This window comes from Rousettus aegyptiacus, unplaced genomic scaffold, assembly GCF_014176215.1.
Source record: "Rousettus aegyptiacus isolate mRouAeg1 unplaced genomic scaffold, mRouAeg1.p scaffold_m13_p_1, whole genome shotgun sequence".
NCBI lineage: Eukaryota > Metazoa > Chordata > Mammalia > Chiroptera > Pteropodidae > Rousettus > Rousettus aegyptiacus.
The window spans coordinates 99,989,326-100,017,077 of NW_023416284.1; the positions used below are offsets into that span (position 1 = coordinate 99,989,326).

Genomic DNA, 27,752 nt, shown 5'->3' on the forward strand with positions numbered 1-27,752 from the left:
GAAGTACGTTATCAAGGAAACATTTAGTGAATGGGAGACCATAAAGGATATAGCTGGTCTGGGTACGGGATGGACACGTGCGCCACGGGAAGGCGAGAGGATGTGGGGATGGATGTGGGGCTTGGGGGAATAAAATGGTTGCAGCGAGTTGTGGAGGGGCGGAGGGTCGTGGTGCGGACAAGAGTGAACATAAGTAGGGAAAGGGGGAGGAGAGGGCGGGGAAGTGGTGATAAAATGAGACCGCCAAAAGCAGCTAAGGACCAGAGTGTCCCGGGAAAGGGGCAGGCGTGGCGAGAAGAGAGGGCTGGGAGTGGGAAGAGGCGCGGAGGGTGGCGAGGGAAAGCTCCTCGGGGATGAGAAGGGAGGTCCAAGGGCCGCGTGGGCTGGAGAGGATCAGGGTTATGGGCGGCGCAGGGACATCTGGGCTGGGGGAGGGTCTCGGGGCAGGCCCGGGGCGCCAGAGCCCAGCTACCTTTAGGGCTTCCAGCCGATAGCGCTGGGTGGAGCTGGGGTCCATCATGACCGTCACCGCTTTCACCAGCTGCTCGCACAGCGCGTTCACTTGATCCATCGCCATGGCTATTGCCACGCGCCGCGAGAATGCACCACGGCTGCCCCAGGAGCACAAGGCACCGTCGGCTCCTGTGCTGGGATAACACGCTGGGAGCGGGCCGCGGTAGGCTGGGGGGTGGGGAGCTGGAGGAGGAGCGTGAGCAGCAGAAGCCCCAGCCGGGAAGGAACCGGCGCTGCGCACGCGCTCGACCCTCTAACGCGCACGCGCCGGCGGAAGTAGCGGCTTCCTTGTGACGGTTGCTCCTCGATGGGCGGGGCGGGAGACGGAAGGGCTGCGACGCGCAGGCGCGTCAACGCCCGGCGCGGCGAGCGAGCTGAGCTGTCAGGAGAGCTAACGCTGAGCGCGCTGCCTCTGGCTGAATACCTTCGGCTGTGCGGGCGGCTGCCCGGGCAAAGATTCTCTGCGATCCTTGGTTTGTTTTTAAATAGTTGCGGGGAATAAACCTCTCTCAATACCAACTGGCTTGCTCCTGGAAAGGGAACAGATATTCAAGACCCCTATATCTTTCCAGTGGACACTGAACCCAGCATCGGTGGAGTCCGCAGTTGGCAATTTTGCCCGGTATTTTCCACATTGGTAAGGGAATTAAAAAACTGTAGGTATCACTATTTTCAAACTTTTTGTGTTGCCTTGGCTGTTGGTTTTATGATATAGCAGTGGCTGGAGATAACCTTGGGCCGAAATTACATGAAATAGACATACATGCTCGCAGAGAGATAAGGCCCTGCTATTGTCCTCTAAGAGGATTTTTCTTGTAGAAAAAAAATATTTTTCTCTGTAGCTCTTAAACTTCTCTCTTCACGTCTACTCGTTTTCTTTGGATGTCTTATCACCTGATTGGCACGAAACTTGTTTTGTACTGATTGCGATAAATCGAGATATTTAAAGAAGAATGATTGCAGTTATTGAAGGTGTGTGCAGTTTTGATATTTGAAGTGGTATATATAAGACTTCAGAGTAATGTAGCCCTTTTTCTGAAAGGAGGGTTTTGGCAGAGAGTGTGCTTCATTTTCCATCTTTAAAAAGCTCTTTTTCCAGCAAAATACATGAACTGAAAACTTCAACAGCTTCATTATCTGTTAAAGTATGCATACCGGTTTTTGTGTTTGTATACTCAGTATACCACTTCTGGTATTTGTATCTAATATGGTGCATACCTGATTTTTTTTGTGAAAATGCATTTACTATTTTTCTGGTATTTACTGTTTGCATTTACTATTATCATCTGTTCCAGTACTATGCAAAAAGCACTTCAAGGTAAGTGATTTCTGACCTGTTACGGTTTTAACTTATAAATGTTTCAAGTATTACATTCTGCCTGTAATTTATAAGGGATTAATGAGGAATTTATAAGGAATTAATGCCTTGACACCGATTTTTTTAATTCATTGTTTTCATTAATCTTCCAGTTTGTGGTTGCATGCCACTTTTTCAAGGTGAATGTTAATTTTTGACACTTTTTAAAAAGAATACAGTTGAGTGCTTACTCAACTGTATAACCTGTGTTTCTCATATTTAAATCACGAATTACTGGTGTTTCCATAAATATCTTATTTACTTTAAGTCAGTGGTTCTCAATCTCTGCTGCACATTAGAATTGCCTGGAGAGCTTGTAAAAATCACAACGCCCAAGTCACATCTACATCAATTAAATGAGGATGTCTGGTGGTAGAAGCCAATATCAATATTATTTAAATGTTCGGAGGTGATTCCAATCTGCAGCAAAGTTTGGGAGCCACCGCATTAGTTTAACATTCCTTCTTTCAGATTTCTAACAATGTTAAATGATAATATTAGTCTGTATTCACTAATCTTTAACAATGTTAAATGATAATATTAGTCTATATTCACCGTTTGTTCTTCCAATCTATCATCCATAGCTTTATGTCTGTTTGCCCTCGAATAGTATGAAGTATTGTTTTCTTTTGTCTTCAGAAATTTACACGAATGGTTAGGAAATCACTATGAGAACACCGCAAAGTAATTGTGACAGGCAAGATTCACTGATGAGTGGCTAGTGGTTGAAAGTTTGAGGAGAAACAGAACATTTGCATTTTCTCAAAACATGTCCCCTAAGATATTTATTACCAGAGAAAAAATAGTGATTTTACAATGAGAAACCTGGGAAACACTAAATGGTCATGGTTAACATCACTAGTAATAAGACATAGGGACATTATGTACCTCCCAATATGATACACTGAGAAGACTGTATCACTTTCATAATATTGTTGCCCATAATATTGTTGTTTAATTTGCATTTGTTATAACCTCAATCCAATCAAGAGAAAACATTAGACAAACCTAAACTGAGAGATATTCTCAAAGTAATTTATTAGTTCTCTTCGAAAGTGTCAAGGTCATGAAAAACAAGGTCATGAAAAGCAAGGAAAGGTGTCACAGATTGGAGAAGACTAAGGAGACATGATGACTAAGATTGGATCCTAGATTGGATCCTGGAACAGGAAAAGGATATTGGAATGACTGGTGAAATTCAAGTAAAGTATGTAGTTAAACATTATACCAGTGTTCATTTTTAGTTATGATAATTGTGCTAAGTAAAATGTTAACATTAGGGGAAACTGCATGTAGGAGAACTCCGCTATTTTTGCAACATTTTTGTAAGTCTAAAATTATTTCAAAATAAAAAGTTTTTAAAATGCACATGAATGCTAAGATGTTATATATCATTGTATGGTTCTCTTTTCCCTGAGTTTATACTTGAGACTTGTCTATGAACTAGATTAACTGTCAGCTTAATCCTTCATTGATGTACATTGAGGTTTTAATTTGCATTTGTTATGACTAAATGTTGAGCTCATTTTCAGGTGCCTATTGACTATTTGTAAACCTCCTTTTGTGAAGTGTTCAATTCTTTGGGGGTATAGGTATTTTACAAAATTTTAATATGTATTCCCTTCCTAAAATTGTGCCCATTTATTACTCTTCTTCTAGCAGTAGATGAAAATGCTATTTCATATTGGTTAGTGTCCAGGCTCCCATGCTCATGGTAGCTCAACAATAGAAGAATGGGAATATAATTTTTCTTGGCACTTTGGATTAAGTATCCTTTTTAACTGCCCATAAAATATTGTCTTATAGAAAAATGGCTAATGGACAGGACCGGGTAGTTGCTCTAGTGGACATGGACTGTTTTTTTGTTCAAGTGGAGCAGCGGCAAAATCCTCATTTGAGGAATAAACCTTGTGCAGTCGTGCAGTACAAATCATGGAAGGGTGGAGGGTATGTATCATACTTATCGTTGTAACTGTCAACCACTGTTTTCATCTATAAGAATGCATGCACTACGCTAGGTCCTATTTTTGAGATTTCTGAACTGCTGTGTTTGAGACAAAATTGTGGTAACTGTGGCCAAAAAGTTTCTACCGTTAAGTTTATAGCCTATTCATGTTAAATGTTAATTATTCCTGCTTGTGATCATGTACAATTTCTTCTCCTTTTCTTCTAACTTTAGAATAATTGCAGTGAGTTATGAAGCTCGTGCATTTGGGGTCACTAGAAGCATGTGGGCAGATGATGCTAAGAAGTTATGCCCAGATCTTCTACTGGCACAAGTTCTTGAGTCCCGTGGGAAAGCTAACCTCACCAAGTAAGAAGAAATGATTGTTTAAGGGGAATAGAAGACTTGGAAATAATATTCCATGAGGCTAGGAACTGATGTTTCAAATTTCAAACTAATATCTGAAAAAGTTCCTTTTTGCCCACCAATTTTTCTGTGTGAACGAAAACAGATTCTAATATTGTATTTCAGGAACGGTTCAGAGTCATTATAACCTATAACAATTGCTGCTCTTGACACCCTTTCATTTTCTAATTATTTAAAAATTGGTTGTTATAATTAAAACTTAATACCAATTCCCATGTTCTCAGGCCAAGCTTGAAATGTTTGAAGTAATTAAATCGACTGAGAAACTAAGAGTTTTTCCAGAGGAGGCTGAGCCAAACCGACATTCTAGAATTATTTGCCAGAATTGGACAATCTCAAAGATTACCTTTTCTGTTTTTTAACTGAGCTGTCTCTCCCCAGATTTTAGAAGGTTAGCCTTGGAATGGGAGACATGTGTAGGCATAGTCAAATTAGAGGTAGGTACAAGCCCCAGCCATTATAATAATCTAATAGTTAGTATGTACTGAGTATATGTCATATGCTAGGCATTATGTTAAGCTCTCCATAGGTAATATCTCTTAAATCACACACTGTTATAATATAGGTTCTAATATTACCTGCCCCCCCAACACACATACATAGGAAACAGGTTTAGAGAAGTTAAATAATTTAAGTCTACACAGCCAGAAAGTAGAAGACTGAGAATTCAATTTTTTTTTTCAGATTTCAGTGTCTACATTCTCACAGTACACTGTACTGTGTGGCGTGGTGTGTAGGGATCATGCTTTGACTTGAGACTTGAGATAGTCTTGAGTTCACCTATGAATTGGAAATCTAAAGGTAGAGTGTCGTAGTCCCAATCTCACATTGAAGTTATTGCCAGAAAAGAGGACAGAATAACTGAAGGTTAATACCTTAACCCTAAAGTAGAATTAATTCAGCTAATGAACATATGCTACATTACATTGAATAGAATTTTATGCTAGTAAAGACAATGTAACTTCCCAGAAATATAGTTGACTTCGGAGTATGATTTTGCAAAGTCACACACCACCAGCTTTAAACTAGATCATTCATTTTACTCTTGAACAAAGACAGTTTTAGAAAATTTAGGAGTAAGTTTATAGACCACAGAGTTATTAAGACCTGGTGATTTAAAATTATTATTTTAATAATTAACCTGAGATACCAAATTATAAAAATATGATTCTCAGAAACGTATACACGCTAAGTTTATCAAATATTCTTAAAAATACCTTAGAGTAATTTGCTCAAGACACTGTGAAGGAACACATACTACCACAACAGAGCATTTTTTCCTTGCTCTGCATCCTGCTTTCATGCTCTTGCACACACTTGTGTTCTTTTTTGCTTTGAGGTCTATCGTCTATCCAGCCTAAATAATAATTAAAAGAAAAAAGGCCAGTTTTTCTCTAATTCTGCCTTTCTCTAATTCTCTTATTTGCGAATATTTTAAACAACATTTATACTAGTTTTGATACATGTCTTAGTGAAGAGGTACAAGTATTTTCATTTTTGTGACAAATAAAATAGGTTCAAGAGGAATAAAGAACTTACCTTAAATTCTATAGCAAGTCCAAAGCAAAGAAAACATCCACATATTGTCCTAGAAATTAGCTGTGTATACAGCCAGAGGAGCTGCCTATTACAGTTTGAATAGACAGTGTATGGTGAGATTTGTATCCCCTGGGGAAGGCTGTCTGCCTGTCCAGATGCATCACCACATTCGAGGTGATAATTTGAATATTAGTATATTCAAAAGTGATTAGACTTGGTTGGTTGGTTAGGTGTGTGTGTGTGGAGGACCAGCTCATATGTTCATCAGACTCACCATTGTTGAGGTATAAAATCATTATGTTATTTTATAATGAGAAATACCATCATGTGGAAGACCAGCTACTTGGGTACTGTGCATTGTTCCCTTAAGTTACCTCTTATTTGAAAAAAAATAGAAGCAGAATACTATATGGTGTGTATATGAAAATAACAAAAGGAATAGGTGATCATAGTACAATGTTTTCTAGTTAAACTGGTTTGACTTTTCATCTTCAGAGAGATCCTTATCACAAAGATATGTTCATGATCTGGATGCTTTCTATCTTGGTACTGCTAGAGTTGCACTAAAAAGATTTGCCTCCATGGTTCTTCTTTTCCTTCGTTTCTGTTATTGACCACCTGCCTGTTCATTGATCCCTTTAGTTCAGTTACTATCTAGTATCTGACAAGCCATTCCTCTCTTTAAGGAAACATTGCACTGATTATGTATATTATTGTGCCATCACAAGAAGAGGATAGGGCCCACAGTCTCAGTGTTGCCTCCATTAATTGCCTACATGTATAATGCTTATACTTTTTAGGTACCGGGAAGCTAGTGTGGAAGTGATGGAGATACTGTCTCGTTTTGCTGTGATTGAACGTGCCAGCATTGATGAGGCTTATGTAGACCTGACCAGTGCTGTACAAGAGAGACTACAAAAACTACAAGGCCAGCCTATCTCAGCAGACTTGTTGCCAACTACCTACATTGAAGGGTTGCCGCAAGGTTCTACAACAGCAGAAGAGACTGTTCAGAAAGGTACTTCCATACCATCATATTGCTTCTGCTTCCTGGCTTTGGAACCTGCTTTGCTTGGTCACGTTGATACTTCTTGGATTGATTGAAAGGAAACTTAAACTACAACCTGAATGAATCACAAGGACTCACATGGAAGGAAATACAAATTCTCTGTCTTTCCAGGTATATTGAGAAGCTTGTGAAATCTGTATGAAATCAAGTTTCTCCAGATATAACTAAGGCAGATTAGAGTTATCAATAGAAGGCTGACTGAGCTCTTTCATCTTTTGTAGGTTAATTTATATTACTGTAACTTGGTTTCTTCATCATAAGAAGGGTGAGCTTTTTTTTTAAGGGGGCCTCAGGTACAGGGAATTTAGTCACTCAAAATTTCTAATCAGTTCACAGCACACTATCATCAATGAGCTGTGCAAGGCCTCTCATTTTATTTTACTTCTTTCTTTCATAGTGATTCTCCCTACTCCCTCCCCACCCCTATATACCTTCTGACACCCACCAATATACTTGGTATATCTTCTTAAATAATATGTGTATGTCTTTATAAATTATACAGTGTTGCTTTGTATATGCGCTTTGTAAATTTGTGCTTTTAAATTACAAGATAGTATTGTGTTATGGATCTCTTTCTTAGTTTTCTTTCAATGGTGACTTTATAGTTCTATCCATGTAGCTATGGGTAATGGATTACTTTCACGTAATTACAGCATAATCAGTGGGATAGCTCTACCATGTTTATAGACCATGCTCCTAGTGATGTACTCATTGGTTACATCTAACGTCCTACTGTTTATATGGTGAATGTCCTCATTCAGCCTCTTTTGGATCTATGCGAGGGTTTCTCTGGGAAATATTTTCAGGACTGGACTGCTAGGTCATAGGGTCACATGTAGTGAAACTAGTTAGTTTCACTACAAACTGCCAATTTGTTCCCCAGAATCACTGTAACAGTTTGCCTTACCCCTGGCAGTACACAAGAATTTCTGTTTCCTCCATATCCTCACCAGCAATCGATATTATCTAATGTTTAAAATATTTATGTATGTATGTATGTATGTATGTATGTATGTATGTTGAGCATCTCTTCGTATTCTTGTTAGCTAGTTGAGTTTCTATTTTTGTGAATGGCTTATTTATATTCTGGGGTTTTTTTTGTTTGTTTGTTTGTTTTTGCAAGAATTCCTTGTATATCCTAGTGATTGGTCCTTTGTCTATTTTTGGCATTGCAAATAGCTTATCCCAAGTCTGTCATCCATTAACTTTTTTTATGTCATACTTTGTTGAACAAAGTTCTTTGGTCCATCAGTGTTACACCTTATGGTTTGTGCCTTTTGAATCTTGTTTTAGATATCCATTTCTACTAGAAGTTTACAATGACATTTTTCTACATTTTCTTCTCTTTGCTTTATAATTTATTTTTAGGTCTTTCAACCATGTGGGGTTCACTTTTTTATTTGATGAGCCGCTTTATTATTCTTATTGTGAACCGGTTTTCCTAACAATTATTTATTAAACAATTCATTCTTTCCCAACTTCCCACATATAAGTGGATCTGTTTTTGTAGTATCCCATTAGTCTGTCTACTCCTTCTCTGGAAACACATTGTTGTTATTACTGTTTGTAGTACGTCATAATATTTGATAAGGACTCCCCTCTGCTTTTGTTTTTCAAAATTGTCTTAACTATTAATGAACTTTTATTGTTCAGTATGTATTTTAGAATACATTAGATCCTGATGGATGTATATTAAATTTACATATTTAGAGAGAATGGTTATCGTAATGTTAAATTATCCTATCCATAAACATATCTTGCCAATTTTTTAGGTCTTCATTAATGTATCCCTTGCATGATTTTTTTAAGTTAAAAAAATTCGATTTACCTGTTATAATGTTTCTGCTCCTTCTGAGATCTGGAATCTAGTATTCCAGATCTAAACTTTTCACTGATATATACATAAAGTGCACAAATTGCAAGTATATATACCTTGACTAATTTTCACCATGTAAATCCACCCATGTAAGCAGCACCCAGATCAGAAAACATCAACGGAACCCTAGGAGCCACGCTTGCCTACCCTTTCTGGTCACCATTCATTCCTCTCCCCTGCTCCTGTAATAACTGGTCCTGATTTCTATTTAGCTTGTATACGAACTTTATAAAATTAAAAACCCTGCAGTGTATACTTGAGTCTGCTTCATTAACTCAATATTGTCTTTGTGAGATTCATCCATTCTGTTGTATGTAGTTGAGTTTGTTTACTAATTGCTATGACTATCCTACAATTTACCCATTCTACTATTGGTAGATATTTGGGTTGCTTCCAGTCTTGGGCTACTAAGAATAGTGCTACAATGAAAATTTTTGTAAATATCTTTTGGTGAACAAATGTATGCATTTCTGTTGGGTATTTTACCAGAAGTGTTCAGTTGTAGGGTTTGCTGATATTCAGCTTTAGTTTATCTATGGTCAGCTTTAGTAGATACTACCAGTTTTAAAAAAATGGTTGTAATAATTTATAATCTCACTAGCAGCATATGAGAATTCTAGTTGTTCCACATCCTTGTCAACATTTGCTTTTTCTCTTGCAGTTTAGCCATTTTAAGGGGTATATTGTGAGATCACATTGTGGTTTTAGTTTGCATGTCTCTAGTGTTGATGAAATTGAGCACCTTTTTGTATGTATTGACCATTTAGATATCTCCTTTCATAAAGTGTCTGGTTAAGTATTTTGCTCATTTCCTGTTGGATTGTCTTATCTCATTCATCTATAGGACTTTGTATGTATTTTGGATAGGAATCCTTTATCAAATATATGTATTGCAAATATCTCTGGTCCGTGGCTTGTTTTTCATTTTTCATGGTGGCTTTTGATGAACAGAGGTTCTTAATTTTGATTTGGTCCAATTTATCTTTTTCTTTATAGATAGTATTTTTTACATCCTGTTTAAGAAATCTTTACCTACCTCAAGGTCATGAAGAAATTATTCTGTCTTATTCTACAATCTTTATTGTCTTGCCTTTCAAATTTAGATTTTTCAATCCGTGTGTGTGTGTGTGTGTGTGTGTGTGTGTGTGGTGTGAAGGAGGAATCAATATTCACTTTTTATTATATCCAATCATGTCTTTATTAAAGCTTTTTATTTTTCTATAAAGACCTTGTGCATTCATTTGTTTTCTTAATTCCTTGATGCTTTAGTTTTTAATCGTTATTGTGGTTTTACATTGTTTCCTATTTTCTACTTAGGTATTGATGTGTAGGGGAATGATAAGTGATTTTTATGAGTTCACCTTTATTTACTTCATATATCTGACAAAACCTGTGATATAATTTGTATGAAAGTATTCTAAAAAATAAAATGTACTCAATGGTTAAAAATATTTTCTTAGACTAGAATAAAATTAAAGCAATAGAAACTTTGTGGTCGTATTAGATTATGATGGTTTTAGATACCATATCTAAGACAATCTGGGTCTTATATATTTTTAAATCAAATATTATCAAAGTGGAATTCAGCTAGATCTACCAGAACAAAGAATTCTATATCTAGAAGCTTTTCAGCAGGGTGTCTACACTTTTTTCCTAGACATTTTTTACTACTTTTGATCATGGCTATATTTAAAACAGTGTATCTATTCTCCCCTTTATCTGTAACATGTACTTTTATTTTGTAACATCATTCTTATCTAAAAGAGCTCTTTCAGTAAAAAACAAAAACAAAAACTTTGAACATTGGACTTTAGCCAAAAGGAAACTGTATGGATACAAATCTGTAGCAAGTTAACTTCTTGGGGGAAAGATAAAATAACCTGTTATTACTTGTAGAAACAATACAGATTTATCCAGAAAAAACTCCAAGAGAGTTTAGCTGATTTCTAGTTAGAGTGGTGAATTTCCTATGGGTTTCATGTTTTAAAACAAGATGTACGATGTTAAAGTTGCCTTTTGCTGTTGAACAGTTGTATGATATTCCTTTAATATATTGTGTTGAAGGATAGTATTAGAACTGCCCAGGGTAGCTTGTGGAAAGGACCATTCAGAAATTATTTTATCCTGTGATCCTGAGGTAGAAGAGTTTATCAAGCTGGAGGCTGCAAATCCTTTAGTTCTTTAGAGAAGATACAATGAACAATAAAAATGTGTCACTTAAAGGAGGCAGTTATGGTACATACATACCATTTGATGATAAAAATGTCATGATTTCTTTATTCTGGGACCAGAGTCAGAAATTTACTGATCATAATTAGGAAGGTTTGCTTTGGTCTTAGCTTTGTGTACCACATTTTATGTGACATTTCATTTAATAAACATTTGGAATTTGTTTTATAATGCTTTAAACCATTGATTTTTTAAAGGCTTTTGAGGGTTACATACTTTTGAAAATATTTTGAAAGCTCTGGATCCTTGTTTGTCTCAGAAAAATATGTATCGACACATAAGACGATTTTTTTGTGCAGTTTTCAAGAAATTTACAAACACTCTGAAACCCAAATACCTTAGAGTAAGAACCATTAATACACATTTCACTGGTTTTTGGCTGAAACTCATTGTCAAACAGCTCTCTGGCTGAAGATGATGGCATATACCTTTGGTGATGGTCAAATAATGACTCAAATGGACATGTTCCTCTTCTGCACCCATCTTTCTCACCTATGTACAATTTTATTTAAAATGCCAATATTTATAAAGATGAAGTCTTATTTCTATGTCTTATGCATCTGTTGCTTTAGTGTGTCCAGTTTAAATATTAAGCTTCCCAATGCAGTGATATATTATTATTTATAGTGTTTAGAACATTGAAATGTCTAGTATATAGTTTATGATACTTCGTAGCATATGAAACTTTGTGGTCGTATTAGATTATGATGTATTCTAAAAAATAAAATGTACTCAATGGTTAAACTGATAACAGAAATTAGCTGATCTGGGTGCATATAACCTTCACCATCCTGCCTCTTAATGGGTTCAAAGCTAGCAGTCCTGCTCAGCCGTGTTGCATTTGCAACTTTATATTTTCTGTTTCCAAATAGTTATTTGTGTGGAAAGTTTAAGTAGAAGGATTATTTAAAAATAATACTCAAAACTGCCAGAGTGAAAACTTTTCCTTCGGGGACATTTTTAACTAGTTTATGTTAGCTAAGGAACTCTTTTGTTCTTTCCTCCCTTTGCTTTCTCTTAATCCATTTCTAAGCACATATTGAACATCATCTGAATGCACACAACATGAAACAGTTGTGTAGTGGTATAAAAAAAATGATAAATCAACTGTCAAAGATAAGAGTTATGGGGCTTAGACTCTGTGCTGGCTTTGAAGAAGCTGCTGTTTGTTATGAGAAGGCCTTTGGAGAAGGCCTGTGGCTAGGCTCTGATTGCTGCCCTCTGCTGACAGCCAGTAAGAAAACAGGGATCTCAGTTCCACAGGCTGCAAGATGATAAATTCTGCCAGCAGCCTGTTGATGTTCGGAAGGCACTAATCAGCTTATAGCACAGCGGAAAGCACACCTGTTATCAGTACAGGGGTTTCTTTTTTGCAATTATGGTCCCTGGAGTTGTAGAGTCTAGCTAGAGGTTTATCAGTTTAACCCTGAAGTTTTGGCACATCATCAACACTCTTATGCCAGTTCTATTCAGCATTATACTGCAGATACAAGATGGCCCAATCAGAACAGAAGAGTAAATAAAATATATTCAAATGTGAAGGAAGAAGTAAACTTTCTTTGCAGGTAACGTGACTATGTTTACAGAGAATCCTAGGAAATCTACCCCTTACCTCCCCTACTCCCAATACACTAAAATAAGTGAGATTAGCAAGGTTGCAGGAAACAAAATCAATATAAAAATCAATAGTATTTCTATATACTAAAATTAAAAGTGGGAAATCAAAATTCAAAAAGCAATATCATTTGTAATAGCATTAAAATCATGAAATTATTAGAGATAATTTGAACAATGTATTTGAAAAACTAGTGAAGCCTACAAAACATCACTGAGAAAAATTAAAGAAGTTGAAATCAATGGAAAGACATGCTATGCTCATGGATCAAAAGACTAAATGTTATTAAATCTCAAGTCTCCCTAAATTGACCTACAGATTCATTGCATTTCCTTCCAAAGACACTGCTTGATTTTGTAGAAATTGACAAACTGATTCTAAAAGTTGTACAGAAATGCAAAGGATGTGGCATAGCCAAACAGCTTTGTAAAATAATTAAATTGGAAGACTTACACTACCTGACTTTAAGATTTAACTAAATTTATAGTAACTAGTGGACCGTGGTATTGATATGAGGCATATAGATGAATGGTACATAATAGAAAGTACACAAATAGATCCCCACATTTTTTTTGGTCAGTTGGTTTCTACAAAGGTACCCAGAGATAAGATAATTCAATAGAAAAGTAAAGTCTTTTCTCACTTTAGTGGGTATTTTTCACCAAAAAGTACCCGAATCTCCTCCCTCTACTCCACCACAGTATATCAAAGTAAACCCCAAAATTTTATAAATTCTTTTTATCAGATACAGAAAAGAAACAAAGGAATGCTGCTTAACTTCTGTGGTCCTGTTCAATTGACATGGACATAGAGTAATGTGATTGCAATATTACCTAATAAGAGAAATAATGAAGAACTCTAAAGCAGAGAAAACTTAGCTCTCCTAGTTAAGAAAAAGTTCAGAAAACTCCATAATATCAATAAATTATTTTCCAAACCTAGAATTTACTAATAAATGGTTTTAAATGCAGGATATTTACTGTTCTTAATATATGCAAGGCACTGTGCTAAGGAGCTTTGTTAACTAAATATACATATTTTATATATAAAAATATATTTTATATAATATATAAATATGTATATCTTTTAACCCTCACAACAATCTGGTGAGGTATGGTATTCTCATCCTTATTTTATAGACAACAAAACCGAAGCTTAGAGAATTATGTAACCAAGTCACATAGTAGGTTGCAAAGCCAATATTTGAAACTGCCCTGACTGCAGAGTGTATTCTTTTAACAATTATGTTATACTTGTTACAGAGAAGAGCTAAAAGACTTTAGTGGAGCTCCCAAGGTTAGCTAAAATAGTTCGAGAGGACCTCAGGATAGATGAGACTTGAGGTAAGCCCTAAAGTATAGATAAGATTTATTTAAGCAAAGTAGAGAAGACCAGAGTTAAGGAGTAAGAGCAGGGAGATAGAATAAGTGATACCTTAAGGTAGAAACACAGTATGTTCAGGAAATTGTAAGAGTATAATAAATTTGGGATTTGTAGAAGGTAAATCGAAAAGGGCAGATGGTCTTCGATGCCAGTTTATAGAGTTCATACTTTATTTTGTAGGTGTGAGGGAGCCAATGACAGTTTTGAACAGGGGATCAGATTGATAACATGGGTATCAGAATATTTAATTTGTGGGCATTGTGTAGAATGCATCCAGGGAGAAGGTGGTTTGGAAGTTGAGGTGGTCTAGGTAAGAATGAAGAAAAAAATAAAATAATTGGGTGGGTTGCAATGCATATGTGAAAAATTTAAAGTGGGCTTTGTTCACTAAATAAATAATGAGGAATGAAAGATAGAAAAGACAATATTATTTGGATTTTAAACCTTTAATAGAAATAGAAAGTTGTTTTGGGAAAGAGAACCTTTGAGGAGAAAGATAAAATAAAGCTTGATTTTAGTTATATTTAGTTTGAAATTATAATGAAAAATTCAAGACTTATTTTGTAGGGAGGTGGAGGAGATAAGGGATTAGCGTTTAAGAATTTGAGGATTGAGATTAAGATTTGCAGGTACTCAGTACAAGCAAACTGAAACATAAGCCAGTACCAGTTCACCAAGAGAAAAAGCATATATACAAAGAGGAGACTGTTGCTCAGCATCAACAATTAGGGTAGTAGAAGAGGAAGACAAGTCAGCAGAGAAAAGCAGGGGTCATGAATAGTTTGGAAAATATTAAGGGGGAGGTAGAAAAGGGTAAAGGAGGTCAAATACATGGTGATGGAAGGAGTTTTGACTGGGTGGTGAACACAATGCAATATACGGATGATGTATTATAGAATTGTATACTTGAAACCTATATAATTTTATTAGCCAACATCACCTCAATAAATTTAATTTAAAAGATAGTTGGAAAATATTTCCTTCTATGTGCTCATCTTCCTCCTCTTCTCTACACGTGAACCTTCGTTCTACTTCTCCAAGATACTTTGAGTATGTTTCCTTGCCTTGTTCGTACCTCATTACTGCCTTTCAAAACCAGCATGTCTATATTTCCTACATATCTAATTCCTTGCTATATAATTATTTTTTTGTGCTTTTTCAAAATTGTGACCAGCTCTAAATTGGATATTTTCAAGGACTTGAGTCCAAACTACATCTTATCTAAATAGCCTGTCAGGAGACTAAGTCTCATAGTGCCCCTGATGGGATTTTAAGGAACTCAAATTGGAACTGCCTCTAAAAATATACACTACATACGAACTTAAGTTTATACTGAAGCAAGAGTTAATTCTGAATATATTCTAACTGAATAACAATAGAATTCTTGGGAATATGCAAGGGAAAGAGGAAGACAATTCAGGAGAACTGGAGCGAGAAAACATGTACTTTTAAATCATTGGTCATGAAAGATAATATATTTGTTGCACATTAAAACCATAAAGTTCAGTCTACAGCCACGCCACCCTGAACGTGCCTGATCCCATCTGATCTTGGAAGCTACGCAGGGTCAGGCCTGGTTAGTACTTGGATGGGAGACCACCTAGGAATACCAGGTGCTGTAGGAATTAAAAAACAAAAACATTAAAACCATAAAGTTCAGCCTACAGTGAAGCTAAGGCTGCTTGAATCAGTCTGAAGGAGAAATTGATCTCTTACGAATATTGAGTAGTCTTCTAACATGGCTGCCATTTTTTTGTGACAACCTACACATCTAAAGTACTTGAAATCTAAGCGTTTCTGCAAGAGATAACCCAAAATAAAATCCTGATTTGAAAAAGTGTCTAAACATAACCTTTCAACTTTTTCAGAGGAGATACGAAAACAAGGCTTATTGCAATGGCTTGATTCTCTTCAGATTGAAAACACCAACTCTCCAGACCTACATCTCACCGTGGGAGCAGTGATTGTGGAAGAAATGAGAGCAGCCATAGAGAGGCAGACTGGTTTTCAGTGTTCAGCTGGAATTTCACACAATAAGGTGAGGCTAATGGTAGATTTCAAAGAGAAACATAAATAGCTGTAGTTAAATATAACAAGGACATATATGAGTGGGACATTTAAATGATTACACAATACTTTGAAATGGGTTTCTATTTAAAATTAATTTTGAGTTCTAAATAAAAGCTTAAATAATTCTTTAACATAGGAATTGACATTGAACATGTACTTGCCTAAGAAGCAGGCTGAAAAATTTGCAGAAAATGCTTATTTTATAGTTGCATCCAATATATAGTTCCTTAATAACTGAACTATCTAAGAAAGGAGGAAGCTAGTCTTTGAATTTTATGTATGAACCTATTTGTTTTCTTTTCACTTGCTGAATATTCTAGTGCTACCTCATTTCTAGTGTGGAATGGCCTGAGTATTTTATGCTCTACCTAGTCTCCCTTTCCTAATGAAAGCAATAGAAGAAATGGAATAGTAAAATTTTACTCATTTGGACAACTATTCTGATTTAGAAAATACAGATGATGCTCAATAATCCAGGAGCAGTATAACTGGTTTTCTGATTAAAGTACAGAGAGGGCCTAGGATGTTCATCCCCTTCTGACTGGCCTCAGTGTCTGGGCAGTGACTGATTATTGGTTACTACCTTCTCCCCTTGCTTCCAGTAAGAGGAAAGATGCCAAACTACCCAGCAGAGGTTTTTTTTCTGGTTGGGTGGAGGTAGGGGAAACAAAAGTCCTATTGTAGTAACTTAAACCAGACTGACTGTTGCCTGGTAGAAGTTCCAGAGAATCTCTCCAATGAATTTAAAGAATGATTTTATACTTTTCCTACCAGTTTTAATTTGTGAAATGACAACACTGAAGTACCTTATTCTTTGAATTTAAATTTTTTTCTTTCAGAAGTCTTGTTTTGTAGTATAAGATATTTGCTATTGGAGGATGATTCTGAGCCCAGTCTCTATCAGAGATACTAAATTATGGCAATGTTTATGAAATCGAGGACTCAGAACGGACTAACCATTAATCAAGAAATGTAAATAAATGGGGTAGGCTAAAACAAGTTTGTTTCAGCATTTTCGCTGGGCACATTAAGAAATGCATCTTAAGTTTCTTCTGCAGCTTCTCTGCCTTCTACCCTCTTGAAGCGGGTGGAAAAAATGACTAAAGGAAAACCGAGAATGGAAGATGTGGAAAGAACAATGAAGATAATGATAGTGGGTCATGTTTTCCACTGAGGATTTTGTGGGACACCACGGTTTAGAGATGCCTTGAGTTTCTGGTTTTGTTTTTGTTTTTAATATGGACACCATTAGTTACAGCCCTTAAGCTGTGTCTGTGTGTGTACATGTATTTTAATATTTATCAAGTCTCTGTGTGGATGTTGTCAGTAATGAGGTTTTTACACTTTCCATGCTCCAGGTCCTGGCAAAACTGGCCTGTGGACTAAACAAGCCCAACCGCCAGACCCTGGTCTCACATGGGTCAGTCCCACAACTCTTCAGCCACATACCTATTAGCAAAATGTAAGTATTCAGGGAGCATCTAAATTTTACTCATATACATGTGAAGGCACTCTCTGGTTGTAGTTTCTTCTGCTTCTTATGAAGCCCTGAAGCCAGGAATAATAGGTACCAGTGAGGAAGGAGGGCTATAACACAGAAAATTTGAAAAACATGAGATTTTACTTAATGAAACTTCAATTCTGGATTATCTGTGGAAGATACTTAATCCTGAATTTTCAAATATGAACTGATTTTTTAGCCGTATGTTTAACTTCCCTCTAGGCTTTTTATTATTACTAAATATCAAAATAAATAGCAATATTACTTCTTTTCTCCTAATGTCATATCAGGTGTGCAGGGCTACTGAACTGCCCCCAAAGTAGGCATGAGAGAAAAAGCCAAATAAAATGAATAACTAGATTGTGCCTACAAATTGTGCGTCCTTGACAAGGGCTTATAATATTGTCGAAGGAACAAGATATAATGGTTCAAAGCAACAGTGAAAGTGCTATCATAAGACTATATGTAATTGCTAAATGAACTATGTAAGTAGTTACGGAAGTTCATAGAAGAGTAATCTGAGAAGGGTTTATGCAAAAGGCATGGCTTTGTTTTGAGATTTGGCACAATTTGGAGAGTCAGATGGGAATAGAAGAGCAATTCTGATTTGGAGAATGGTTTGAATACAAAGAGGGAGAGAGTATGAGGTATTTTCCATGAACAAGGATGTAAACAAGTTTAGCTGGAGCATATTGAGGAAGATAAGTAATGGAAAGAAGATTGAAAAGATTGGTTGAAGACAGATTATAGGAAGCCTCAAAGGCCACACTGAAGATTTTTAACTTCATTCTTAAATAGAAAAGGTTTTAGCTGTGGAAGAGATTTGTTTGGGGGTTGGAATTTTAATCCCTAAATGGGACATTAGATCCTATACAATTGAAATTTTTATACAGTTGAATTGATGACTAATTAGTGACTTTAACCTTTCGTTTTTGCTATTATTGATCTTCCCAGGTCCTAACTCTCAGAATATCTGAATCATCTAGTCTTACTCTAGAATACTAATTGTCTACAGAAACAATATGTGCTCTCATTTTCCCTGAACCTTCTGGAGAGCTACTTACACAAGCAAAATGTCTTATATCTGCTGCTAACTCAATATTTAGGATGTGACCTATAAATTCTTTGTCTTTTTTGTTAGTCGTAGTCTCGGAGGAAAGCTAGGGGCCTCTGTCATTGAAATCCTGGGGATAGAATACATGGGTGAACTGACCCAGTTCACTGAATCCCAGCTCCAGAGTCATTTTGGGGAGAAGAATGGGTAAGTGGTTCCTAATACTTTTCAATAATAACCTTTATGGAGATGCTAAATTCAAAATAGACAAAAGCATCCAGTAAAATCTAGACCTATCTTTGGGTTAGCATTTGTTCCTCAGGTAATTTCACTGGTCTCTTTGCTTGAATATATTAGATCACTATGGCATCAGTTTAGTTTTTTCATGTACCTAAATAGGTTGATAAATAGGAACTGTTACTTTGAAGCTTGGATATATACATCATCTGTGTATGCTTAGATGCTGATATTTCCAAATTCTTGTATTTAGTCTTAGCATCAGAAAACTTGGGGGTATAAATCAGTGGCTTGCTTGGCACTTTTCCAAAAATACAAATGATGACTTGGCTTTAGAAAGCACAACCAGTGTTCCTCTCCTTGTCGATATATTGCACTGGAGTTCATTGGGAAGGGCAGGGATTCTGTCAGAGGTGAGGTATATTTAATTTGGACAAATTTTTCCTTTTTCATGACAGGGACAAAGGGGTAGTATAATGTAGGTATTTTGTTTTAACAAGAATCATCATTTGCTTTCACCTTAAACTTTTTTGCTGGTTTTATTAGGTCTTGGCTATATGCTATGTGCCGTGGGATTGAACATGATCCAGTTAAACCCAGGCAACTACCCAAAACCATTGGCTGCAGCAAGAACTTCCCAGGAAAAACGGCTCTGGCTACTCGGGAACAGGTAGACAGGCATTCTTGACAGAACACTGCCTCATTTAGGGGGGTTAGCTGGTAGGTTTTCATAGCTGGAAAAGGTTTAATAAGTTAGATGGAACCTTTATGCTATAAAGTATAAAGGGAATAAAATTCTTTTTTGTGTGTTGAAAATTGACTAGTTTTAATGATTTATTTTTCTTCCATCTAAAAAGAAATAAAATGGGACTGATTGAAGTTTGAAATGGAATTACCCACTTTTTGGTAGGTGGAAACTTGGAAGGCCTAGGATAATGTGCCTCGAGTTTGTGGGTTTTTTTTCTTCAGAGCTTGATCATGCCTAGAGTTTGGCTGATGGCATGCCAGCAGGAAAAAAAAAAAAAATCTCAACCTAGCATGGGTCAGAATACTAAAGATTTCTATGATCTTTTGATTCTTTGGTTATAGGAGAATCTTTCTTGCACACTACCATTTGGGGGAGAACTGAACAAATCCACCATCTAGTTCTGTAATAAGCCTACAGTTTTTAAATGAAAAATTAAAGTGTCAACGCTTTTTTTAGGTACAATGGTGGCTTCTGCAATTAGCCCAGGAACTAGAGGAGAGACTAACCAAGGACCGAAATGATGTAAGATTTTTTTTTTTCTTCTATTTATTTTTGGGGAAGAAGCAGTGCAAGGTGGAAGTGGAGACTGCCTGGTCCAACATCTGGATGAGAAAAGGGGAAAGTGGCGGGGAGGGAAGGGGGTGACAGCAGAGTTGGGGTAGGGGCTGAGGCAGGAGGGGAAAGTGGATCCGGGTGAGATTTTCTTTATTCCTTGGGTGAGCTTTGGGATTTAAATACCAGTTTAAATACCTTACTTTATGGAACAGAAATAAAGATACAAAAAGATACCAGCTAAGAAATTTTAAGAAATCTTTTATCTTCTTCTATAAAACTGCCATAAAACTCAACATGATCTTTGAAAGCCTGGATCTGTGAACATAAGACCTGACTACCCCTTTCTCCCTCACTACCATTTGCCTTACTTTTTTGTATATTTCTTATCTAACTACTCCTGCAACCCTGACTACACAGTGGCTCTTCATCAGAGTACAGGGTCATTAAGCAGGACATTCAGGGATCAGACTATAAATTATTGGACTTAAACACAATTCATGTGCTAAGGAAGTACTGCGAGTTTTAGAGACAGAATATTAAGTCAAAGATTTGCAGCTGATGATTTGTTTCTTTATCCTCTCTCTTTTTTTTAAAGCTTTATTGATATATATTTTACATATCGTAAAATTTACCCATTTACAGTTTACAGTTCAGAAGTTTTAGTATATTCCAGAGCTGTTTAACTATTCCACAATCAATTTAAGGACATTTTCATCAACCAAAAAAGAAACCCTATACCTGTTAGCAGTTACTCCCCCAGCACTAGGCAACCACTAAGTCTCCTTTCTATTTCTATAGACTTACTATTCTGGACATTTCATATAAATGTAATAATACAGAATATGGCCTTTTTGTGACTGGCTTGAAATCTTTCGATAAGCTTAGTGTTTTCAAAGTCACCAACATTGTAGCATGTATCAGTATTTTATTCTTTTTTATAACTGATACACCACATTTTGTTTACCCATTCATCAGTGAGTGGATATTTGAGTTGTTTCCACTTTTTGGCTATTTTGAATAATGTTGCTGTACAGATTTTTATGTAGACATATGGTTTTCATTTCTCTTGCTTCTGTATACCTAGGAGCAGAATTGCTGGGTCACATGATAAACCTATGTTTAGCCTTTTGAGGAACGACGAAACTGTTGGTACACTATTTTACATTCCCAGCAGTATAAGAGGGTTCTAATTTCTCTATATCCTTGTTGTTGTTTTCTATTTTAGGCATATCAGTGGGTGTGAAGCGGTATATTATTATGTTTTTCAGCTGCTTATTGGCCATTTTCTTATCCATCTTCTTGGGAGAAATGTCTGTCAGGATCCTTTGCCCATTTTTGAAATGGTTTATTTGTCTATTATTAAGTTTTAAGAGTTCTTTACATATTCTGGATACAAATCCCTTGTTAGATATTTAATTTGCAAATTTTTTTTCCCATTGCGTGGGTTTTTTTTTTTTTTTTTTACTTTCCTGATGGTGTTGTTTGATGTATCCTCTCTTGTTTAAACATCTGGGAGTCCTACAAGTCAACCGTATACTGTCAGAAATCATTCAAAACTACTTGTTTGCCCCCCTTTAGCTGAATTGGTGATGAATATTTGTTCTTTGGTAGGTAACAAAGGATATGAGCCCAGTTGTGTCATGGGCCTATTTGACTTTGCCCACTAGGTGTCGCTCTGTTCTCATCTCTATAAGCCTCTGGGAATGTTCTTCCTACTTTGTTACCTGGCATATGCAACAATGTAGGCATCCTGAAAATTAATCTACCTTTAAGTTTAAGGACTTTATGCCAAAAAGAATTTTGGACATAGAATATCCCGTCACTTCATCATTTAAAATATTATCGTGACTTCCCTTCACACTTATGTGTGTATTTCTTTTTATTTCGTAATGACCAATATGATTTGGTCTCTGGCTACTTTTCTCACATCTCATATTCTCTTTCCCTTACTCACTGCGCTCTAGCCTACATTCTACTGGCCTCCTTCCCTTTTATCTAACACACCAAGCAAACCCTCACCTTAGCACTCTAATACTTGCTGTTCAGCCTAGAGAATCTTGCTCTTGTATTCTTAAAATTTGCTCCCTCAATTTATTCAGGTCTCTGCTTAAATTTCACCACCTCCAATTACCATATCACATCAGCAGCCTCTACCACTCTCTGCCTTACTCTGCTTTTTTCCATACCACTTTGTAGTCATTTCTACTACATGTCTACTTATTATCTGTAGCTCCTACTACAAGATCAAATCCATGAAGGCCTGGACTTTATTTTGTTCTATTCTGTATCTCTAGACAGTGCTGGAAATATAGCAGGCATTCAGTTATAGTTGAATGGTTTTAGTCAACGAGGACTCCCTTTTAATAGCCGATTTTTATTATCTCAAAATATGTAAATCTATACGAATTGTACTTATAAAATGTAGAAAAATACACTTTGTTGCTGCTCTTGGCTTGTTTGCCTTAGGGGTATTTCTTCTCAGTAACATCTTTTGATTTTGAGGGGATCGCTATGTAGAGTTTACACCTTCTTATAGTTCTGCCTCTCGACCTTTATTTCTTAGATTGCTCTGCATCAACAGTATTGAGATGCTCTGACTTCACCGGAAAGTGAATTGAAAAGTGAATCTCTAGAGGCAGGCTCTATACACTGTACATTCTAGAGATGGGCGGTAAGAAGGAGGTACTAGTGGAAACTTCTGCTGTTAGTAAGCATAAGAGCATCAGGGCAGATTAAAGAACAGATCCACTACTCAGTCTCGACATCCTAGTTTGGATCTTCCTTTCAGTTACTTACATGAGCCATTCCTTCAGTTACAAGATATAGTACTATAGGTATTTGTTATAATCTTTCTGCATGGACACCACACACACACGCATACATACACTAAATCACAGAACTTTCAGGAGAGTCCACTTTCATTTATTCTGTCCTGTTTCCATCACCTGTCAAAATTTTCTAGATAGTCTAATATTCCATCATCTAAATGATGTCTTCTACAATTTCTTCTTATACCCTGTAACTACACAAACATATTTAAAATTTCAAATTAAACTTGACTATTTCCAAACCATTCTATTGTCCTGGTTCTTTTAATTTCCTCTCGCTCAGTTCAGTACATAGAATCCAAATACTCACAGTAACTTTAGTTCTAGTCTCCATCCTTTTATATTCACAGAATGACAGGGTAGCCACCCAGTTGGCTGTAAGCATTCGTGTACAAGGAGACAAACGTCTCAGCAGCCTGCGTCGCTGCTGTGCCCTTACCCGTTATGATGCTCACAAGATGAGCCATGATGCATTTGCTGTCATCAGGAACTGTAATACTTCAGGAATCCAAACTGAATGGTGAGTTTCTTTCCAGCTCATCTTAAAAGAGTCATATACCCTGTCTTGCTCTAAAATTAATGGGTTGATAAGCTTTCCTGCTGGCGTAGTTTCTTTGTGACTATGGCTAGGCAGGACCTATTACAGAGGGGGATGGTCATGCACGAGGGAGAGAACACAGTAGAAACACAAGAAACAAAGGCAGCTCTGCTACAGGCTGCCTATTTTTGGTACATTCCAGTTCTCAGGGGCAGGTTTGAGAGGCAGAATGAACCAGTATTATCCCTGCCCTTACCAATTTGCAATTGTCAGAAGAATGACCAATCGCACTTGGGAGTATAGAATTTAAGTTTCAAGAATACAGTACATTTTGGAAATTCTCTCAACTACTTAATTGTTCTACCTTAAAAGCAGCTTTCTTGATAATGAAAGAGACCTATATTCATTAATAATCTCTATCTAACATCCCAACTCAGTTAGAAGCTCCACTGGTGTACCACCAAATGTCATATATTAATAAACCTCAGTTGGGCATGAAATATAACCAAATATATATTGGAGTGTGTTCATTTACTGTCCAGATATTACTTTCATTATTGGAATCCTTTATTTATTTAATATAGATTATTACATTGAAAAAGTATTCCAAGTTCACAATGGAAATATAATTGAGAGAAAAATAAATTGGTTAATTATAGATCTTCATTGTAGATTATAAGAAATAAAAGTTTAGTTAACCACCTAAGTTATTGCTTATCTAAATATATGGGCCACTACTATTAAATGCAGAGACTTACAATATGATGGGATCTCTAGTAGAGTGTTTGTTCTTAGAATAATTTACTTAACTTTTTCTTCATGATATATTTGCCTATTTTCAAAAATTGAACATTTTTACTGAACCAAATGATAACTGTTCATATGCAACTTTAGAAATTGACAGACTGTAACAGACACTGCCACCAAGAGCATGAAACCTATTGATAGGGAAGCATCAAAATTACCTGATTATGAAACTGTCCCCAAGCATGAAACTGAAGGATAGTAGAATACTGTCATAATAATTTTAAAATAGCATTTACTCTTCACCTCCTTGAGGGACTAATCTGTATATTAAAGCATGTTTCATCATCTGAAATTCAACTCATGTGGAAATTTATTTGGGTAATTAAACATAATGAGGAATTGTACAATGGAATTTCTTGAAATGTTTCTGAGACTAGGATAGGTCACCAAGAGCAGTTATGGAATTTCATTCTCCAGAAATTCCAGAAGTAAAAGTCTGTCAGCGTTAGGGTTAGGTGGTGCCTGCTTAAAAACAGGAGAATGGGTAAGAGGGTTTTTTCAAGAGGCTTTTCAGTCTAATAAATATTCTAAAGCTTTTTTGTTGCTCTGAGTAAAATTTCTTGCCCTAACCCTGAATTATAGCAGCTCAGTAGCAATTATTTTATGAAAACAATAATAGAATACCTAGCTGCCAAGGGATCCAACTTGCATATATGTGACCTAGTAGGCGTTCACCCAATCAGTGATTCTTAAGGTGTGGTCCTAGATCAGCAACATCAGAATCACTTAGGAACTTGTTAGAAAGGCATATTTTCTGCCCATCCAAAGTCTACTGAATCTGTATTAATCTGATACACCCTAAAGTTTCAGAATCAATGCAGTACCAATTTCCCCTTGTGGCAAAACCACAATCCCAATAATTTACAAATCTAATCTGTGACCTGGTGCTAATCTTGTTCCTTTACTTTCCATACAGGTCCCCGCCCCTCACAATGCTTTTCCTCTGTGCTACCAAGTTCTCTGCCTCTGCCCCTTCATCTTGCACAGACATCACTGTCTTCTTGAGCAATGACCCAAGTTCTCTGTCAAAGGTGCCAATTACCAGTCCAGAAGCCAAGACCCAGGAAAGTGGTCCACCAGTGACAGCCACTAAGAAAGCAACCACTTCTCTGGAATCATTGTTCCAAAAAGCTGCAGAAAAGCAGAGAGTCAAAGAAGCTTCACTTTCATCTCTTACTGCCACTACCCAGGACCCCAAGAGCAATTCACCACTGAAGCCCTCATTACCTTTCCAAACCAGTCATACTACAGGAATGGAGCCCTTCTTTAAGCAGAAAAGTCTACTTCTGAAGCAGAAAGAGCTTAATAATCCTTCAGTTTTCATTTCTCCACAAAATCCACAGTCTAGCCCTCAAGAGTTACCAAACCGTTTTCCAACAGAATATCCAGATTCCGCCTGTGTCTGTGACAAGGTTTCGAAGCTAGAATCCTCTGAAGCAACTTCTGAAGAGAGGGATTTGGCCCAGAACAGCCCCAGCAGGCTTGCTTCTTTAATTTCCAAGCCAGCTCTGGAGGTGGCTCAGAAGACAACTACTAGGCGGAGTCTTCCAGCTAATGAGGACCAAGTGCCCTGTGAGAAGTGTGGATCTCTGGTAGCTGTATGGGAGATGCCGGAACACATGGACTATCATTTTGCGTTGGAGTTGCAGAAATCCTTTTTGCAGTCCCAGTCCTCAAACCCCAGGGTTGTTCCTGCTAGTTCTCCTCAAAGCAAAAGAAATCCCAAGAGCCCTCTGGCATCTAGTAATAAACGCCCCAGGCCTGAGGGCATGAAGACATTGGAATCATTTTTTAAGCCATTAACACATTAGTGCTGCCCTCGGGCTTGCTGCAGGGTTTTAATATTTTATCTGTAACCTGGAAAATGGAAATATGTTGATTTCTCAAGGAAATTCATAACTTTATGAAATTTTTAATAAGAAAAATAATTGTTAGATGCTAAGGCATCTGTTTACAAGCATGAATTCTAATCTCGTTGCTGATAGAAATGTAAAAATTCACCTTCCAGAGATACAACTGCTTTGAGTTTTTAAGTGTTTAGGGAGGCAGCGTCATATAGTAAAAATGGTGTAGGCCTCAGAGCCTAAGAAATTTGGTTCCAAACCTGGTTCTGCCTTTGGAGTATATGACCTTGAGCAAGTTACTTTCCTTACTTTTCCTCATCTTTTAGATAATAAGCAAAATTGAGTACGAAGAACAATGTATTTAAAGTACTGTTGTGCACAGAAAAAATTTCCCCCTAGCTCTGTGACAGGGGAAGCTCACATAATGCCTTGACCAAAATGTCAGGTTTGAGAATGTGAAGACTTGAAACCCTAAAGTAATAACTAGTTTAGGGTAGGGCTCCGTATACAGAAACTATTCAAAAAACACTGAATTTCATACAAGCAAACCCTATGATAGCCACAGTTTTAGCCATTGGCCCTTCTACCCCTCGCTTCTTGTTCTAATGTAGAACGAGATTGTTAATAGACCACCTCTGTTTAGATAAGTCATGATCAGGACTAAACCATCTCTAGAACTTTGCTATGCTGAATGTGAATTTGAGGAGCCAACAGCGCCAGCATCATCAGGGAACTTGTTAGAAGTTATCTCAGCCTCCTCTGAAACAATCTGTATATTAACAAGATTCCTCAGGGTGTATCCTAAAGATTGAAAAATACTGATTAGAAGATACCAACAGCTGGCCAGGTTTGTAAAGGACATTTACTTAAACCTTAAAGCACAAATTTAAGAGAAAAGTACTTGGGCTTTCAGGGTCATTGGTGTGTTCATCTCTTCCCATTGGAGTATGACTATTTAGTGTATGGTTTTAAATTAATTATTTTAGCTTTTTACACTTATCCATGTTTGTAGTACTGTATTAATCTGTTCTTGTATGTGTAAGGTCAGCTTTTCTGGCACTTCCGATACAGGAAACCCTGAACAAAACTGAAGATGAACTGAGTTAGGTGGTGGTGGGTTGGTAAAATAGGGAGAATGGTGTACATATCCCCCTTTTCATACATAGACACAAACCAATGGCTTTTTAAGCTTATTTATAAATTGGGGGTCTATATTTAGTTGGAAGAAGAGGGAGAAAATGTTTGAAGACCACTAGGTCTAGAAGGAAATTTCTTCCTCCAAAAATATTTTCCATTTTTGTGGCAGTTAAATGTCTAATAAAAGATAGTATTCATTGTGTACATGGCTCTTTTCCTACTAGATCTGTAGTTTCTTGAAAGCAAGAATTCTTCATAGTGCCTCGCACATAACAAGTGCTTGTTATTCATTGGATGAAATATATATAGCGAAAATTTTTAGATGATTACCAGAACTGGAACAAGAAAAATGTACATACTACTGGGGGTGGGTGGGGAGAAGCTGCCTTATATACCCTTTTATCTTCCTAATTCCATTGGTGTAGCAAAGTGGCTCACTAGTTCCTGTAGATATCTCATTAAGTACTGAAGATACGCCAAA

The 27,752-nt window shown here is 36.7% G+C and overlaps 2 protein-coding genes and 1 pseudogene across 7 annotated transcripts in view; 2 read left to right on the forward strand and 1 right to left on the reverse strand.

Moving 5' to 3' along the window:
* Positions 1-605, reverse strand: part of XPO5 (exportin 5) — a 39,112-nt gene extending 38,507 nt beyond the window's left edge. For both annotated transcript variants that reach the window (XM_016128655.2, XM_016128656.2), the window contains exon 1: positions 473-605. In XM_016128655.2, the coding sequence (XP_015984141.1) occupies positions 473-577 (105 nt within the window). In that variant the 5' untranslated portion in view covers positions 578-605. The remainder of the gene's footprint in view (positions 1-472) is intronic.
* On the forward strand, positions 567-27,473 carry POLH (DNA polymerase eta). Of its 5 annotated transcripts, none has more exons than XM_036218406.1 (12): positions 567-676; positions 1,086-1,150; positions 3,677-3,817; positions 4,050-4,184; positions 6,581-6,798; positions 15,821-15,990; positions 17,381-17,484; positions 18,665-18,784; positions 19,361-19,484; positions 20,019-20,084; positions 23,296-23,465; positions 25,207-27,473. In XM_036218406.1, exons 3-12 carry the CDS (start codon positions 3,681-3,683, stop codon positions 26,099-26,101), a joined length of 2,139 nt encoding a protein of 712 aa, XP_036074299.1. In that variant the 5' UTR covers positions 567-676; positions 1,086-1,150; positions 3,677-3,680; the 3' UTR covers positions 26,102-27,473. The 5 variants fall into 5 exon arrangements, with proteins under 5 accessions (XP_036074299.1, XP_015984079.2, XP_015984080.2 ...); XM_016128594.2 differs by lacking the exon at positions 567-676 and adding an exon at positions 848-986; XM_016128593.2 differs by lacking the exon at positions 567-676 and having other exon boundaries at positions 847-1,169.
* Positions 15,459-15,577, forward strand: LOC118606559 (annotated as a pseudogene).
* Positions 27,474-27,752: the final 279 nt, after the last annotated feature.

What these genes read in the sequence shown, in the direction of transcription:
- POLH (XM_036218406.1), top strand. Translation starts at nt 3,681, where the DNA reads ATGGCTAATGGACAGGACCGGGTAGTTGCTCTAGTGGACATGGACTGT. An exon ending in GGGAAAGCTAACCTCACCAA is followed by an intron (nt 4,185 to 6,580) that starts GTAAGAAGAAAT and finishes TATACTTTTTAG; the next exon opens with GTACCGGGAAGCTAGTGTGG. An exon ending in CTGGAATTTCACACAATAAG is followed by an intron (nt 15,991 to 17,380) that starts GTGAGGCTAATG and finishes TCCATGCTCCAG; the next exon opens with GTCCTGGCAAAACTGGCCTG.